The sequence below is a fragment of the Mesoplodon densirostris genome, chromosome 10 (assembly GCF_025265405.1).
Source record: "Mesoplodon densirostris isolate mMesDen1 chromosome 10, mMesDen1 primary haplotype, whole genome shotgun sequence".
In the NCBI taxonomy this organism is placed as follows: Eukaryota; Metazoa; Chordata; class Mammalia; order Artiodactyla; family Ziphiidae; genus Mesoplodon; species Mesoplodon densirostris.
Window position 1 is genome coordinate 66,724,368 of NC_082670.1, and position 18,957 is coordinate 66,743,324.

An 18,957-nucleotide genomic window follows, 5' to 3' on the forward strand; every position below is an offset into this window, starting at 1 on the left:
TAATCCAACCACCACCCAGGTCCTAATCCTGATCTCCTCTGGTTTAGATGCCATCACCTCTGTGACACCCCATGTCTGAGGGACACACATTTATGCTAAGCTCATCCAGATACTGCTGTTCTCTCCTTTCAGGTGCTGGCAGCCCTGGGGGTTGACACAGCCTCTCTCCACTCCCACAATGGATCCCCTTTGGCCTCCAAAAATGCCAGTGTGAGAAGGCACAGAATGAAGCCAAGGGTGTCAGAGGGCTCCACAGATGACAACAAGTCACCCCAGACTGAGTCTTACAACAAGCACAGAATGGTAAGGGGCTCAGGTTTGTGCCTTAAAGGTGACCCACCTTTCCAGCTGCCATGGACGATATGCAGAGAGATATCTGGAGGCACAGAGACTAGGAGGAGGTTTTGATAATCCAGACCCTGCCTGCCACGCCCCCCAACCAATGGTAGCCTAAACTAGGACAGGGGCATTATGGATGGGGAAAAGGGTGAATTATAAAGACTCTTATGGGGACTTGAGGGAATAAACAAGATTGGGACTGTGGAATGTTGAAAAAGAAGGGAGAAGTCCAAAATGCCTCCCAGGTTTCCAGATTGGGCAGTTAGGTAGGTGGTGATTCTAAGGCAGTAGCACTGGAGAAGAGCCCTGGATTGTTTGTGACCTTGAACATGCTGACCTTGAGGTGTCTGTGGACCTGTGGACATCAAGGGTCATCTTCCTTCTGACACTCTGATCTGCAGTTCTGGAGCAGGAGTGGGGTCCTTGTTCGTGATGCTGAAATCATTTACAAGCTTCTTTCTGACCTCATGCCTCAGCCCCTGCAGCTCAAATTCTCCCCTACTGTTGGCACAGGAGATCCCAGCACCTGTCTCTGTGATAACAATCCAGTCTGGGAATAACTTCAGTACCTCACTTCAGACCCTGTAGCAATTCTCCCCACCATCATCACCCACTACCTCCTACTCCAAGATTCCCTGTACTCACCAAGTTTCCTCCCACCAGCTCCTTCTCCCTTGAAAGTCCTATGTACCCCAAATAAACCCTTTCCACAGGGCTGAGAGATAATAACCCCTTTGTGGTAGAGTAGATCCCACAATAACAGTATGGGAAAGGGGATCAACATGGCTATTTTTCAAGGCTGCTGACGCTCACTTCCCTCCTGATCTCTTTTCCTTGTGCTCCTCTGAAGGATGTTCTACTTTTTGGAATAGGATCTCTACAACCCCCAGACTTCCATGTGCATGGACATACACAGGCACACTCCCATGCACACTGACCTCTGTGACACGGACACCTCAGCATTTATCAGAGTCTGTGCCCTTCCCTTCCTTGCTCTGCCTCTTTTGAGCAGCACCTGATATGGACAGGGCACAGTTCAGAAGCTGTTTCAAAGGGGATTTGACTAGGGCTCTGACAACCATGGAACAGGATGAATCACAGCTTCCATGGACATGTCAGTGACACTCTGAATTGGGCTTTAATTTCTTCTATTCAGTCAGCCTCACACAGATTAGCACTTGGATGCCCAATAGTTGTCTGGTGTGTGTCTGTGTGCTTGTGTCTCCAGCTAGGTTTACCTTCAACAGGAAAAAGAGGAACCATGTTTTGTTAATTCAACAACACTAGGTGCTTGTTATAAAGAGTTGACTAAAACACAGTCCATTTCCCAAGGGCTTCCATTTGGGTGGAGGAGGAAGATATAAAAATAGCTGTGTATTGAGTGCTTTATTAGGGACACATAGATGGTGTTTGGGGAATAGAAGAGGAAACATCTACTCTTATGAGGGTGAGGGTGTATCAGGAAAGGCTTCATGGAGGAGGGGATAATTTAAGTGAATAGTAAATAGTGAGTAGGGGGGTCCTCCAGTAATTGAGGACTGGGAGGGTTTGGGGAGGAATATCTTCCAGGCAGAAAGGAGGTCATGTTTATGCAAAGACAGGGAGGCATTGTTTGGGTACTTCCTTAATACTAACTGATTGACTGGAGTCCATTCAATAAGACATCCTCTTTCTTCTTTCCCGGGTGTGTTATTGTAGTAAATAGACTATAGGAAGTTTTAATAAAAAGCCATTTTCTGACCAGCAGTAATGAGAGAGAGGTTGGGGGTAGCACTTAGGAGAGAGACACAGCAGGGGTTTCAGGGAACACACAGGAAACCAGTTGGTTTGCTTGGAGGATGCATTTTAAGGCACATCCGATACTTAGATTCAGAGCTCATTGTCCACCATTTGTCAAGTAGGTTAATTGTGAAATATTAGTTGGTGGCCAAGGAGGCACTGCTTGTCAAATACGGGACCAAAATTTTCTTCTTAGTTTCTTGGTTTGCTTAGTGCCCAAGTGCATATAACTCAGTTGTCCCATCTTTAATAAGGATATGCCAATTCTGTTCCTTTGCTTCAAAACTAGGAAGGATTCGTGGATTTTTATGAGTTCAATGTCCTTGGACATATATTCTAGGCAAAAAGCGCTGTGTTTTTTGTTTTTAAAATTAATTAATTAATTAATTAATTTTTGGCTGTGTTGGGTCTTCGTTGCTGTGCACGGGCTTTCTCTAGTTGCGGTGAGCGGGGGCTACTCTTCATTGCGGTGCACGGGTTTCTCTTGTTGCGGAGCACAGGCTCTAGGCGCGCGGGCTTCAGTAGTTGTGGCTCGCAGGCTCCAGAGTGCAGGCTCAGTAGTTGTGGTGCACGGGCTTAGTTGCCCCGTGGCATCTGGGATCTTCCTGGACCAGGGATGGAACCCATGTCCCCTGCATTGGCAGGCAGATTCTTAACCACTGTGCCACCAGGGAAGTCCCTAGTGCTGTGGGGGACTTTAATACTGAATTACAGTGATTGCTGTTGAACAGGACTGGGCTCCAAATGATCAAGAAAGCAAATTTCACTTCTGTGGGAGAGGGGGATAGGTCAGGAGAGCTTTAATTGACAAAGTGTCCCAACTTTAGTAATTTAGCAAATAAAAGGAATTAAGGAAGGGGGAAAAATTCAGCATTATGATCAGAGTTTGAGAGGAAGTCAGTATTTAGATTTTAGAAACACTTTCTATGAGCTGAGGACAGAATTGATAACTTGTCTGGTCAAGATCGTGGTCGTGGGAACTAGCCAACCCAGCACACTAACTCTCCAGGGGCTCTGGGCTCTGGGCCTCTGAATTAGCTCCTTTCCTCTGGCAACTGTACCCACACAGTTCCCTTGGAGGAAGATTTTGATGGGAAATGTTTATTGATTTGGAGGAATGGCACTATTCTTCCAGGAAATTAGGCTGCAACTCTCCCTTCAATCTCCCCATTGTTGACTGTTCAATGTTTGCCTCGAGGGATCCTAGAAGCTCATTATATTACAAAGCTCTTATCTCCTCCTTTGCAAAACAAACTCTCACACGCATATAGGCTGGATCTAATGAATTGTCGAACCTAATTTTCAGAAAATAAGAGCACTCATTTGTTCAACAACCCTTTACTAAGTTTGTTCCTGTACTGGTGTACATAACTGTCTGCTGAAGTCACAACTTTGCATTGAAGCAGGGAACTTAAGATACCTTTGTCCAGCACCATGGCCAAAGGCTGGCAAACAACTGACCCATCTGGGTGACAAGGTTGTCCTCTGACACATCCTTGGCCATGATGACCTATTTGCTGATCTTGAACACCTTGCAATCTCTTTTTGATCTTGGACCTTTCCCAGGCTGTGTCAAGAATATTCTTTTCCTCTCTTTTCTCCCCATGTACACCTAGAATACCCCATAGGAAGAGAGACCCTTGAGGCAACCCCCTCCCCACCCTGGTGCCCAGGAACCTGTCTTAGGGAAGGACTCTGCAAAGCCTCAGGTGAGGCCAGGGCATCTGTTAGCTACGAACTCAGGCTCTGGTTGCACCCCAGCTCCGTGTCATGCTGTTACTCACATCTGAGCTCTTACCCCAAGTTCATGGAGTAGCCCCTTTACTCCAAGCGTGACTGCAGAGGACTGTAGCTTCACTGGGCAGCTTGCAACCACCCGAGACAGGCCAATAAGAGGCTGAGTGATCTGTTTTTGCCACTGAAGACTTTAGGGGAATGTCTTGACACTGTTTGTGTCCCAGCAGGCATCTGATGCAGGACAGAAGACTTACTTGACAGCAGAATACTTGAACGAACCTTTCCGATCCCAAAGGGCAATGAGTGTTGTCAGTATCATGACCTCTGTCCTCGAGGGTAAGTATTGCTCATTGGAACTTCCACTCACTGTGCCATGAGGAGTCCCCATATGAGCAGAAGATGGGATGCCCCAAACCTGTGTGGAAGAGCACCCATCTCTGTGTCCTGGGATACTCCTCATTTTTATGCCCTTGTCCCCATTACCCTTTATCAGTGTGGTTTTTAAAATGTAGATAAATTTTCAAAAACAATAGATCCAGTGAATGAAATGCTCTAGTTCATTTCTTGTTCAAATTAACATCTGCTTCATATGTATTCACAAAACTAGATTTTAAAAAGTGATCCAGCAGGCACAGAGAATTTCAAGCTACCACTCAGGTATGCAAGAAATTTAACAGTCTTTAATTTTCAAACATGGAAAAATTGTTCCCATGTGTTTCATGGCAGTGATTTTTATGGTTATAACTTAATTTTTATTTATTTATTTATTTTTGCGGTACGCAAACCTCTTACTGCCACAGCCTCTCCCGTTGCGGAGCACAGGCTCCAGATGCGCAGGCCCAGCAGCCATGGTTCACGGGCCCAGCCGCTCCATGGCATGTGGGATCCTCCCGGACCGGGGCACGAACCTGTGTCCCCTGCATCGGCAGGCAAACTCTCAACCACTGTGCCACCAGGGAAGCCCCTATAACGTAATTTCTGTCTCAAGCTCATGCTAAACATTAGAAGGCAATTTAAGTAAATTAATCCTTCAGTTTAACTAAATCCTTGTCAATTCAGGGTTCCATCAATCAGGTGGGAATCCACTCAGCCTCCCCAGGGATGGATCTAAATTCTAACTGCTTACACCAAGCCACAGGGTGGAGGAAGAGAATGTCCACCTGGCACTCAAGTACCAAAGAGCATGGCTATATCCTTCTCACCCTGACTATAAGACCTGTCTTCTTATCCAGCCTTTCTTTTGCCTCAGGGCATGGAAAACATGGCCTTAGTCATATCCAGTTATTCATCTCCTCTGGACAAATTTAAAATGTCCTGAGCTGGAGGATGGGGAAAGGAGTTTGGATGTTGGTGTGTCCCTGAGAAGGGGCCCTGTGTACTCTCCTCCCAGCCCTGGGCTGAATTCTAACTGCAGGGGAGGGCATGGTGGACAACAGACAACAACAACAACAAAATGTTTGAGGGATTTGAAAACAGATCCAATCTGTACCTTACTTTCTAGGTGAAGCCGGAGGTGGCAAGTCTTAGACAGAGACCCTCATGCCTAGCATGACACAGAAACCATAGGGTAGAATGGACCGGTAACATACCTGGGTAGAGAGGAACTGAGGCAGCCTCAAAGGGTGCCCTGTGGCCCCAGCATGACAGGAGAGTATCTGGATGATCACCTTGTTCCCACTGAAGGCTGCAGAAGGAGAAGAATGAGAGGCAAAGAGGGAACAGCCATCTCCATGGCTCTCCCACCAGCGACGACCAGATGGGAACATTGATGACTCAAGTGAAATACACTTGGCAATGACTTAGGACCAGCTCAACCTTCCGCCAACCTTCAGCTCCCCAGAACTCAGACACAACTTCAGATAACGAAGTAGTAGCAGACATTGAATTAACCAAAACAAAGTCCCCTGGTTGGAGACTTGAAGTATAAATTGAATTCAGTTACAGGAGAAAAAACCCCATAAGCTACATTTCTTGCATAACTGAGTTTGTGTTTTGAGAAATGTGTACCTATTCTAGTAACAACAGTGTTGTTGTTATTTTTGCTCATGGATAAATATTTAATAATTACTCATCAGCAGAGAGTGAGGATTAGAGAGGTGGAGGAGGAGGGAGAGGTTGGAGGAGAGGGAAGGTAGAGAGAAATGCTGGTCTGGAAGATTGAAGGAATGAAATGGAGAAACATGGCAGGATTTCTGGGCAGTGACAAGCTGGGACCAGTCAGCGTGGTTGTGGATTTTTTCCAACCAGGTTCAGTTGGTTGGGCGCAGGTACAGAGTCATCTCCATGTTGGGTTTATTCAGAGTTGGGGTTTTGCCAGGCAAATACAATGGAGGGGGGAGAGGGCAAGGGAACTGAGGTGTCTGCAAGGGAGTATAAAGGGGGTGGGCATGAAATGTAAGCTAGGTAAGTTGAGAAGCAAAGACATGACCTGGATGGTTAAAAAGTGTACGGATGGATGGTTAAAAAGTGTACGGTCCATGATTTGGAGGACTGAATGGAGACAGAGGTTGGGTTGCACTTGCTAGACTACAGGGGCTCAAAAAGGAGGAAAAGGGTGAGTGCTGAAGTGGAGATGGGAGGTGGTAGTTATAAGTAATGACAAGGTCTGGAGGCTGGCCATGGGGTGGGGGTCTGAGTCCATGCCCGGCTGACAGCTGTCATTGACCACACCTGTGATGCAGAACTCGAGGAGTCTAAACAGAGGTGCCCACCCTGCTTGACCAGCTTGGCTCAGAAGTATCTGATCTGGGATTGCTGCCCCACATGGGTGAAGCTTAAGACCCTTCTCTTCGCGATTGTGACGGACCCCTTTGCAGAGCTCACAATCACCCTGTGCATTGTGGTGAACACCATCTTCATGGCCATGGAGCACTACGGCATGAGTCCCGCTTTCGAAGCCATGCTTCAGATTGGCAACATTGTGAGTGCCCTGGCAGCCACTGCCTGTGCTGTCAGAGCTGTGGGGCTCTGGGTGGGGTAGCAGCATGCCCTCATTCACTGGAGTGTTGATCTTGCTGGCTGAGAGCAGTGTGGGAGATGTGTAGACACTGAGTGCACGAAGTCAAGTCTGGAGGACCAGGCTGAGCTGCTGGGAATTGCTTTGGGATGAATGAGCACAGGGAAGTGGACAGAGAGAGCCCTGACCTAGGGGCAGCTAGCCTCCCCTTTGCAGAACTTAGGACAGCCACCTGAATTCTCAGCATTGCAGCTGCCACTACCTTGAAATGATGATAAATGCCACTTTCCCATCTAAAGACAACCTATGGACTTGCAAATTTCCTTCCAATTTTATTGCTTTTGTGACTGCAAAACACAGTGTCTGTGGTTTTTCAATGCTGTCATTTAAGTGCAGAAGAGTGGGGGAGGGAGGGGAAGATAATGAGAGAGAGGGAACCTGGGATCATGCTTGCTGTTGTCACAAAAGTGTCAGGGAGTCAGAACTTTTTAAAAAATCTGGTTCAGACAGGACTTTCCTTTAAATTTTCCTCCATAGCTTTGTAGTATAATTTTCTTTGAACAAGACAAAGTCCATACTGGATTTCCCTACATGCTGAGTAAAATATCAGACTCAGAGGAGAACTGTGCTCAGCCTGTGCCCCACAGGAACAGTAATGATAGCCAACTTTATTTGATCACCTACTCAAGACCAGACATGGCCTCAGATGCTTCTCATGGGTTATCTCATGTTATTGTCACAAAACCCCAATATGGTAGGTACTATTATTATGCCCTTTCATGGATGGAAAAATGGAGGCACAGGAGGTTAACTAATTTGCCCAGGGTCCTAGAGGTGAGTAAGTGACAACATCAAGATTTGAACCCAGGCCAACTGGTTCTGAAGATCACACCTCTCAACTCCTGGGTGCTAAACCCCATCACAGGACCTGCTAGTGTGTGTGTGTATGTCTATGTGTGTGCGTGTGTGCACACATGCACACAAGAAAAGCAGAAGCTGCGAAGGTCAGGGTCCTGCCTCCATGTCCACACCACTGTCCACTCCACTGCAGGTGGCTTACTAGTTCCACCAGGACCATACAGCTCTTCTAACTCCTTGTAGGCTGCAGACTTAGGTGGAAGGAGGGGTCCCAGAGGAAATGTGACTGCTCTTCTCTAGAAATCTCCCCCTTTCCCAGAATCCAGGGATGTGAAAATGATGCCAGTAGGTTCTGGGATACTGTGGAGCCAGCGTGCCTTACGTTTCAGCAGCACCTAGGCTAAGTTGTAAAGTTGATATGAAAAGGGGAAATGGAAAGAGAAGGGAGAGCTTATTGCCAAGAAGTCTTCATAGACCCCAAAGGGTCAGATGGAAGAGACCTCTGAGACCGCACCTTGTTTTACAGTTGGAGAAGTGGAGGCAAGAAAGACCAAAGGCCTTTACCACTGTGACAGAGCCCAGTGCCATTTTTTAAAAAGAAAGAAAGGCAGGCACTGTGTGGTGCTTATGATGAGTCAGGTGCTTTATAAGTGTTTTCTCAGTGTCGCAACGCGCTATGAGGTAATCACCACCCTCGCAGCACAAAAGAGAGCCTTAAGACTCAGAGAGGTTCAGTATCCTGCCCAAGGTAGCACAGGTGGGGATGGTGGAGCCAGAGGTGACCCAGGTCTCTCTAGGGCACAGGACCTCACCGCCCCACCCCCACACCACGCTGACTAGCCTACAAAGGGCACTCAGTAGATGCTCTTTGCATCTCACAGTTGCCGTCTTGTGGCATCAGTCAAGTCCCTTAAACTCTCAGCCACTTCCTTCTCTGTAAAAGGGATGTAACTACCTCTGTTTCCCAGGCTGGAGAGAAGCTCTGATGAGAACAAATGAGAGAAAAACACCTGACTCTGGTCTTTGGTTTCTTCCTTACCTGTCACCCTTCCCTGCTGGTTGTTGTGTGACCCAAGCCTGGCCCTGACCTCTCTCAATGTCAGAATTCTATCCTGTTTAAGACCATTAAAGATACTCAGAGCTGAAAGAATCTTAGAGACAATGTATTATTATTGTTCTTACTAATAGCTATTATTGATTAATGAAGTACTGTCTGCCAGGACCTTTGCTAAGAATTGCGTAAGCATTATCTCACTTTAAAGCCCATTATACAGATGAGGAAATTGAGGTAGAGAGGATGTACTCCTTGTCCAAGCTTATACAAGCTAGGAATGGCTGAGGTGACATTTTTCTCTGGGTCTGTGTTGCCCCACGATCCCTGCTTTTAAACTACTGAACCAGATTGACTTCTCATTTACATAATTATATAATATTTATTATCCTAATGATTATTCACTTACTCCATGTCCAACACCATTCAAACGGAAACACTGAAGCATGGAAACACTAATGTGTATTCCCTGAGCACTGGTCCAGAGATTTCTCTCTGCTGCCACACTGAGTGTTCCCATCCCCAATCCGTCAGGAGCCTGCAGATAATATAGAAACGGAATAAAAACGAGGTAAAGGGATTTGCCACGTTATAAACATGACATTTTCCCCCTGCTCTATTTGTCATTGTCCCCTGACCCCACAGACCCTGCTGAGATGGATCCCTGTTTCTGTCCACAGGTCTTTACTGTGTTTTTTACTGCTGAAATGGTCTTCAAAATCATAGCGTTCGATCCATACTATTACTTCCAGAAGAAGTGGAACATCTTTGACTGCATCATCGTCACAGTGAGCCTGATAGAGCTGGGTGCAGTCAGGAAGGGGAGCCTGACGGTGCTGCGGACCTTCCGCCTGGTAATGTGCTCTCTTGACAACTTGGGGAACCTCCACGTGGACATCGAAGGAGGCTCCCCGCTGGAAATGGACTCTGTCCTTTGGGGACCCCACCAGCCAGCCCCCTCTTCCTCTTCGTTCCCTGTGGGAGGAGGCAGGGCATGGGTCCTGGGAGCCAGAGACGTGGTGCTTTGCACTTACTCAAAGTGGGGGTGTGCCCTTTCCTCTCTGGGCCTGGGTGCCCTCATCTGTACTAAGAGACTTCCTAGTACCCTCTTGTTCTCTTACCAAATAACAGTAAATGATAATCATAGCAACTACTCGTTCTTGAGTTCTGACAATGCATGAAGCACAGAGCTAAACCCTTGACGTAACACATCTCATTTTATGCTTACAGCACCCTGAGAGAGTTGCTTTTACTATCCCCACAGATAGATGAGGGAAACTGAGACAGAGTGGTTAAATGATGGCCCAAAGTCTCCCCGCTGCTGAGTGAGCCTCAGACCTGCATTTCAAAGCCAGGCTGCCTGACTCCAGAGTCCCAGCTCTGATCATCCTCTGATCCCCTTGGTCCCCATATCATAGCCCGAATGTCTCACGCACCTCAAAAACTGCCTCCTACTAGCCTCCCGTCCTGGCTCTTCTCCCAACTCAGCTCCAGGATGCCTTCTGCAGGATGGGTTCTCTTATTCTTAACAGAAGAGATGTCCCCCTGATGTCTGTGTCTGTAAGGCAAGTCACCCACCTTGTTTTATTTCTTCAAGAATATCGTGGCCCCTGTACTTCATTTTAGAATCAATTTGCCAAGTTACATACCCACATACACACAAAATTGTTGGGTTTGGGGTTTTTTTTTCTATTAGGACTGCAGTAATTTATAGATCAGTTTGGGAAGAAATATAACCTTTATGTTATGTAGTCTTCTGATCCACAAAAATGGCACACAATCTATTTATTTCAGTCTTTCAATAGTTTTATAATTTCTCCGTAAGGGACTTCCTGCATATCTTTTGCTAGATTTATTCCTAGATATTCCCTAGTTCATTACGCTATTTCAAATGAAACCTCTTTTTAAATGTTCTTTTCTGGGGTTTGGGTTTTTTGTTTTTGTTTTTGCTAGCACTTTGCTATTTAATATTTTTGGATCCACATAGCTCTGTTATTAATTCTCATGATTTATCTATGCAATCTTTTAAATTTGTTAACAGAATCATATCATATGCAAATGATGAGTTTTGTTTCTTCTTTTCTAATCCTTATACCATTTGGTTCTTTTTATTGCATTTCTGTGCTGGTTAGGACATCCAGTACACTGTAGAAAAGATGTGTTAATAGCACACATTTTTCCTGTTTTCCTGATCTCAGAGAAAATGCTTTCAGTGTTTCAGCAAGTCTGATATATGTGGCAGGTTTTTTAAGAAGATTTTTTTAAAAACTCCTTTATCAGTTTAGGAAGTTCTCTTTTGTTAAGAATATTAATCATGAATGGATGTTTAATTTTATCAGACAGTTGTTCTGCATGATTAAGATAATCACATGATTTTCTCTAATCTGTTAAAGCGGTGAATTATACTAATTGATTTTCTAATGTTAAATAAACTTTGCATTCCTGGGATAAACCCAACTTGATCATGATACACTTTTTATACATTGGAAGATTCAGTTTGATAATAATTAAAAAAAATTTTTGCCTCCATATTGATCAGTAATATTTGACCTGTAATTTTCCTTACTTGTGTTGTCCTTGCTCGGTTTTAGTATCTAGGCATCAAGGTTATGCTAATCTCTGTAAAAAGAAGTGAGGAATATTCCTCTTCTTCTACACCCAATCTTTGGGTAAGATTGGAATTATTGTTTCTTGTAAGTTTGGTAGAATTCACTAATTAAGCCATCTGTAAGTCAAGATTTTTCATTACTGATTTAATTTTCTTAATGGCTGTGAAACTACTCAGATTCTCAAATTGGTTTTGGTAAGTTATATTTTTCTAAAACGATTTCCTTCTTATCTAAATTTTTAATTTTATTGACATTAAGTTGTATATGCTATGCTGTTACATTTTAATGCTCCATATCACATGTACTTATGTTATCCTTTTCTTTCTTTAAAAATAGTGATTTGTGCTTTCTTTTATCTATTTTTATTAGTCTCGCCAAAGATCGTCAATTTAATGTCTTTTCAAAGAACCATCTATTAGCTTGTTGATCCTCTCTACTTCATTGATGTTTTCTATTTCAATTAATCCTGCATCTTATCTTTTTTTTTCTTTTTTTTTTTTGCGGTACGCGGGCCTCTCACTGCTGCAGTCTCTCCCATTGCGGAGCACAGGCTCCGGACGCGCAGGCTCAGCGGCCATGGCTCACGGGCCCAGCCGCTCCGCGGCATGTGGGATCTTCCCGGACCGGGGCACGAACCCGCGTCCCCTGCATTGGCAGGCGGACTCCCAACCACTGCGCCACCAGGGAAGCCCCCCTGCATCTTATCTTAATTGCAGCTTCCATTCCACATATTTTATTCTTTACTAACTTCTTAGGATGGAATTTTCAGCCTATTTCCTTTTCCAATATATTCATTGAAGACTTCAATTTCCTTCTAAGAACTGCTTTAATATGTAGAATTTTCCTTAATTAATTAATTTATTTTTAAAATAAATAAATAAATAGATAAGTTTATTTATTTATTTACTTATTTTTGGCTGAATTGGGTCTTTGTTGCTATGCGCAGGCTTCCTCTAGTTGCGGCGAGTGGGGGCTACTCTTTGTCGTGGTGCACGGGCTTCTCATTGTGGTGACTTCTCTTGTTGCAGAGCACGGGCTCTAGGCATGCGGGCTTCAGTAGTTGTGGCTCGTGGGCTCTAGAGCGCAGGCTCAGTAGCTGCGGTGCACAGGCTTAGTTGCTCCGCGGCATGTGGGATCCTCCCGGACCAGGGCTCGTGCCCATGTCCCCTGCATTGGCAGGCGGATTCTTAACCACTGCGCCACCAGGGAAGCCCCAGAATTTTCCTTATTGTTTGGTTCTAAATATTTCCTAATTTCAAATTTGATTTATTCTTTGACTCAAAGGCTAATTAGCAGCATGGTTCTTAATTTTGAAATATATGTGGTATTTCTAGTTATCTTTATGCCATTGAGTTCTAGCTTAATTGTATTATACCCAGAAAGCATACACTGTATGATTTTAATGCTTTGAAATTTATTGATAATCTCAGTTTGGCTCAGTATAGTGAAAATGTTCCTTATGCATTTGAAAAGAATGCGTCCTCTGCAGTTGTATGGTGCAATACTCTGCATATATATCCATTGGGTAGAGAAAGTTCATTGTGTAGTCCAGATATTCTATATCCCTGCTTATTTTTGTCTGCTTGTTTTAGCAATTACTGAGATGGTAGTGTATAAAAATATCTTTCACTATGATTACGGCATGATGTTTCTCCTTATGGTTCTATCTGGAGGCTATGTTATTAAATGCATACATATTTTAAGTTATTATATCTTCCCAGTGGAGCGAAACTTTTATCAGTGAGAATTGACCTTGTTTATCCCTAGAAATGCTTTTTGCCTTAAAAGTCTCTTTTGCCTGATAGTAATTAAACAACTCTGTTTTCTTTTAGTTTGGAATTTGCCTGATATGTCTTTATCTATCCTTTTACTTCCAGCCTTTGCATATCTTTAAGGTTGTTATATGTCTACTGTAAATAGTATGCAGTCATTTTGGATTCTTATTCAATCCACTCTTTGTCTTCTGACAAAAGCATTTAGTCTACTTATTTTATTGTGAATACTGATATATTTGGATGTGTGTCTATCATTATATTCTCGGTTTTCTATTTGTTTCCTCTGTTCTAGCATTTTTGTTCTCTCTCTTCTTGATTTATTTTGGACTGTTTGTTTTTCCTTGTTCCATTTTCCTCCTTTATTGGTTTGGAAACTAAATACTCTGTTTTTATTCTTTGAGTGGTTACTTTAGAAATGACAGCATGTATTGTTAACTTAAAGTCAAAAGTTAGCTAAAATCTTTACTTTTCAGGACAACTTTTTATTCCAGTTACCCCTTCCCAACTTACTATCGTGTTAATTATTTTAATTTTATCTTGTTTTTAAAAAGCTATATGACTTAATTGATGATAAATAATTCCAGATTTGTACAAACACTACTGAAAATTCAGTAGCTTAGCCCAATAAAGGTTTATTCCTCACTCATGTCATAGTCTGATGCAAGCCAGTCAGCTCTAGGTGGGACTCCTTCTAGAAGTGACTGTGCCATATCTGAAGGCCTGTACAACCTTCAAAGCTTGCCTCCTGCTTGTGGAAAGATGGCAAAGTTTACACAGTCAAAAGCTTTTTTAGTCAGGGCTCATGGTTTCTTTTGCAATACAATTCCTTCAAAACTTAGATGGTTTCAGACCTCTGTGTGTGTTATACATCCAGAGTGCTTTCTTTGACAAAGTTCTCAGTTCCGCTTTGTTTCTTTGCTCTCTTGTCCCCCTGCCTCTCTCTGCCTCAAATGGTGGCTACACCATTAATAGCATCTTTGCTAAGATGTGCTTCATTTCATTGAAAACTTTAACTGGTCTTGAACTCATAAAGACTTAATCCCATTGCTCACTCCTTGAGATCTAAAGCAGTGTACTTCCCTAAACCTTCAAGACTCTAAACTTCTGGATTATTTTATTTTATTTAAGTATAGTTGATTTGCAATGTTGTGTTAATTTCTGCTGTACAGCAAAGTGACTCAGTTATACATTAAACTTCTGGATTCTATTTCCTTTTATTTCTTATCAATCAACCAAATATTCCCTGAACTCATCTCTTTCTTGTAATGTCTTGACAAATGTAACCAACTACAACTGACACGATACTAAGGTTCTGTTTTACAGACCCTTTGCCTAGTGCTACTGGCTCATGATCTGCCCCAGAATTATTGCAGACAATCATTTTGCCCCTGCAACACAGATCAACACTTTCCAAGGATTCTTCTATCAGTTTCCTTGTTGTACACCACATGATCACTAAGCCAGTGCCACATATCCGATGTGTTGAAATGGCTCTCTGCAATGTACCAATTTCTACATTAAGAGAAGTACAACTAGTTGTAATGACAATCTCTAAATCTGTGAGTTAACATAATAGAGGTTTATGTTTACAGCATATTCAGTGCTGGTTGGGAAACTCTCCTGGTTTATCTGCTCCAAGTAGTGACTCAGTGACTCAGGATGGTGTGATGTCACCACCATCTTCAATGGGTGGCCTCCATGGTGGCCATAGGAGGGGAAGAGAAAGTGCATGATGTTTTATGGCTCTGCCTGAAAGCAGTGTACATTACTTCTGTCTCCATCTCCATTCCATCAGCCAGAACCCAATAATATGACCTCAACTATTTGCAAGTAAAGTGGGAAAACAGTCTCCCTTTGTGTCTAAGAGGAGTAAAAGTGAATGGTGACCATATAGCCAGTCTCTGCCCTACCCCGTGGAACTTTACTGTTGTGTCCATTCAATGTTTGTTTAGATTCACTCTCATACTTAGCGCTTCCTTGCTGTTTATCCATTCTTGCACATAATACGTTCCTTCTGGGATCACTTTCTTTCTGCCTGAAGTGCATCATTTAGAATTTCTTTCGGTGAGTGCCTTCTGGCAGTAACCTCTCTCAGTTTTATCTAAAATTTGCTGTTCAATTTGCCCTTGTCTTTGTTTTTTTCTTTTTAATTTGGTTGTGCCGAGTCTTAGTTGCAGCAGGAGGGCTCCTTAGTTGCGGCTCGCTGACTCCTTGGTTGTGGCATGCAAACTATTAGTTGTGGCATGCATGTGGGATTTGGTTCCCTGACCAGGGATCGACCCCGAGCCCCCTGCATTGGGAGCACAGAGTCTTAACCACTGCGCCACCAGGGAAGTCCCATGCCCTTGTCTTGAGAAATATTTCTTATGGGATCTTGCCTTAATGGTGGGAGAAATTCTTGTTATACTGTCTACCTTAGGCAGCCCTGGGATGTGTTTCCTGCTTGCTGTGCCTCATGAGACCATTAAAACTTATGCTCAGATTCATCAGTTTTGCAAATGTCTTCAGAGAAAAGCTGACTTCAGCAATCTGTTTATATCTCTGAATTCCCATAGTTATTTAATTTTTGGCTAAAGAATTACTTACTTTATTGACAGATCATTAATGCACTTAAGATTTTATTATCTAGCATTTTTAGTAACTTTTTGATGGAAAGGGGAACCCAAGGGGGACCCAATATAGTCTACCATATTACTTCATCTTCTGATATTCTTCACAAGTTTGAGGCCCATTTCATCACCAAGTGGTGACCTCCTCAGTAGAGGGCAGATGTTAGACTTACCTTGCATTCTATTCCAAAAGTAGGGCATCCTCATTAAAATAAGTTCCAGATTAGATCTAAGGTGAACACAGACCGCCCCCATCACAAAGAAAAATGTGTATGGAGCTTCCTGCATAAGAGGATTAAACCTTGGGACTTATTGCTGTGTTGGGTGATAAAACTGCTGCTACTGTGTCCAGCACAGCATCCCAGCTCCTTGGCCAGAGCCTGGCTCTTAGTAAGGGCTCCATAAATACCCCATGACAGCTGAGCTCACATATTTCTTTCTAACAAATTAGAGAACCACACAAATGTATTTTTTAAATGTTTAGACATCTTTATGCATGGTGCTTTTGTTCTCCTGTGGGGCTTAGCACATTTGGTTTTACAGTGAAGACTTTCTGGGTCTTTGCCTTATCTCTGCAACTAAACCATTAGTTCCATGAGGACAGGAGTCCACAGACTTCTCTCCATATACCTCACAGGCTAGTACAGTTCTATGTATGTGCGTGGCTGGTGTCCAACAAAGTAGGTAGATTGGTTGGTCAATTAAATAAACATATGAATCCCAGGTTCATGAAATCACAGATACTTGCCATTTCAGAGATGGTGGGAGTAAAAGATGTTGTCCAAGGCCTCACGATGAGAAATGCCCCAAAATGATGGGTAGCCAATACCTCTCAAATGCAGTGGGTTGTGCCCTACCTGCAGGAAGCTAGCCTCTCTTCAGGTCAAAGGTGGGCTCTTCTCACACATTTATGAGCTCCATCATACCCCACTCCACCCCATAGAATAGATCTACATTCAGGAGGCTTGTGGCTATAGAACAGAGTACACATCACATGACCAACACCCCAATATGAGACCCCTGACTTTGCCACAGTCAGTGGAGCATATTAGTAGTACATAGGGACCATAGAGGGTTGGTCATATTTTTGAGTAACTGGTGACATAGAAAGAAAGGTCTTTGAAAGCAGCTTCCCAGGATCAACCCATGTTAATGGAATGAGCTACCTTGTGCTTTTTTTTGTTTCTGGCCAAGACTTGAGATGAAAGGTGATGGAAGCAGCCACCAGGACCTGACACAATCTCTGTTTCTCTGCAGCTGCGGGTCTTCAAGCTGGCCAAGTCATGGCCGACCTTAAACACGCTCATCAAGATCATCGGCAACTCGGTGGGGGCTCTGGGGAACCTAACCATCATCCTGGCCATCATTGTCTTCGTCTTTGCTCTGGTTGGCAAGCAGCTCCTCGGGGACAGCTACCATGACAACCGGTGCAAAATCTCAGCACCCAACGAAGAATGGCCACGCTGGCACATGCATGACTTCTTCCACTCCTTCCTCATCGTCTTCCGGATCCTCTGTGGAGAGTGGATTGAGAACATGTGGGCCTGCATGGAAGTCGGCCAGAAGTCCATCTGCCTCATCCTTTTCTTGACGGTTATGGTGCTGGGCAACCTGGTGGTGAGTGCATGGGCAATGCAGGAGACTTCCATGGTATCCTAGAAAGTTTGACATTGCACATGTCTTGCCCACATTGTACCTCCCTGACTGAAAAGTCTTCACACTTTTCCAAGTTGTGTGGGACACATAAGAACTATCTGTTGGGAAGCAGCTGGAATAAGCCCATATGACAGAGCAGGAAAGACCTGATGTAGAATCCCAGCTCTACCTCTAGTAAAGTTGGGTGACCCAGCACAAGAGATAATCTCCCAAGCTTTAGTTTCCTTAAAATCAAGAAAATAGTGCTTACTTATGGGCTTACTGGGAGAATTAAATTACAGGAACAACATACACAAATTGCCTAGTGCAGTTTCTGGGCCAAGGCAGGAAGTCAATAAATGGTAGCTGTTAGTTGTTGAAGGAAAATTTCCCTTCTCCATTCTAGGGTTCTCAGAAGGTATTTCTGTGGTGGCGGTGGGGGGGGCGAGTAGAGTTACATAGGTTCTAGCTAGGAGCAGGAGGGGAGGCACAATGGGACAAGAGGAAGGAGAGGAGCTGGATCATGGACAACATCCGACACCATGACAATAACAAAATCCATTCTCAGGTTTGGGGGGAGCCCCTCTGGAGGGCTTTCTCCCAATTGGCCCCAGCACCCCTTCTCTGGCCCAGTCTGGCTCCTTGTCCTCAGTTGTCTCCACTCCCTCAAGTTCTGGGTGCCTTTGCTCTCCCAGCCTTGACCAGGGTGAGGGGAGGGCGTTATTTTTAGGAACCCCTTTCTTTTTTTTTTTAATTGAAGTATAGTTGATTTACAATATTGTGTTAGTTTCAGATATACAGAATAGTGATTTGGGTTTTTTTCCATTATAGATGATTACAAGATGTTGAGTATAATTCCATGTGCTATACTGTAAATCTTTGTTGCTTATCTATTTTATGTATAGTAGTTTGTAACTGTTAATCCCATACTCCTAGTTTATCCCTCTCCCCTACCTTTTCCCTTTGGTAACCATAAGTTTGTTTTCTATATCTGTGAGTCTGTTTCTGTTTTGTATATAAATTCATTTGTATTATTTTTTAGATTCCACATATAAGTGATATCATATAGTAATTTTCTTTCTCTGTCTGACTTATTTCACTAAGCATTATATTCTCTAGGTCCATCCATGTTGTTGCAAATGGCAGTATTTCATTCTTTTTTATGGCTGAGTAATATTCCATTGTATATATAGACCACATCTTCTTAAGCCAGTCGTCTATTGATGGGCACTTGGGTTGCTTCCACGTCTTGCAGGAGCCCCTTTCTTATTGCCCTGGAAGTAAACCAACTTGAATTCTTTTCCCATAAGAGTTTTACAGATAAGAGAAAGCTAAACTAAGAGAGGGGATGAAAAAACAAATCCAGACTCTTCAAAGTCTTTCCCAACAGGGTCCCTGAGCCAGAGGTGCCTTCTGCCTGCTCTCCTGAGTAGGGGGCTGGACAAAACTCCTTTCTTCCATGCTGAGCTCCCCATCCCTGCAGTGTCAGAGAGGCCCCTGACCCTGAGGCAGGAAGTTTGCCTTTCCAAGCACTTTTACATCCTCATGCCATTTCCTCTTCACAACCACTCTGACAGGTAGGGGGTCCCCACTCCCTGCTTAAGGGGGC

The 18,957-nt window shown here is 43.8% G+C and overlaps 1 protein-coding gene across 1 annotated transcript in view; it reads left to right on the plus strand.

Moving 5' to 3' along the window:
• Positions 1-18,957, plus strand: part of SCN10A (sodium voltage-gated channel alpha subunit 10) — a 76,359-nt gene that overhangs the window by 31,997 nt on the left and 25,405 nt on the right. The window contains exons 10-14 of the mRNA XM_060111474.1: positions 133-303; positions 4,083-4,191; positions 6,537-6,775; positions 9,401-9,574; positions 16,971-17,330. Of these exons, the coding sequence (XP_059967457.1) occupies positions 133-303; positions 4,083-4,191; positions 6,537-6,775; positions 9,401-9,574; positions 16,971-17,330 (1,053 nt within the window). The remainder of the gene's footprint in view (positions 1-132; positions 304-4,082; positions 4,192-6,536; positions 6,776-9,400; positions 9,575-16,970; positions 17,331-18,957) is intronic.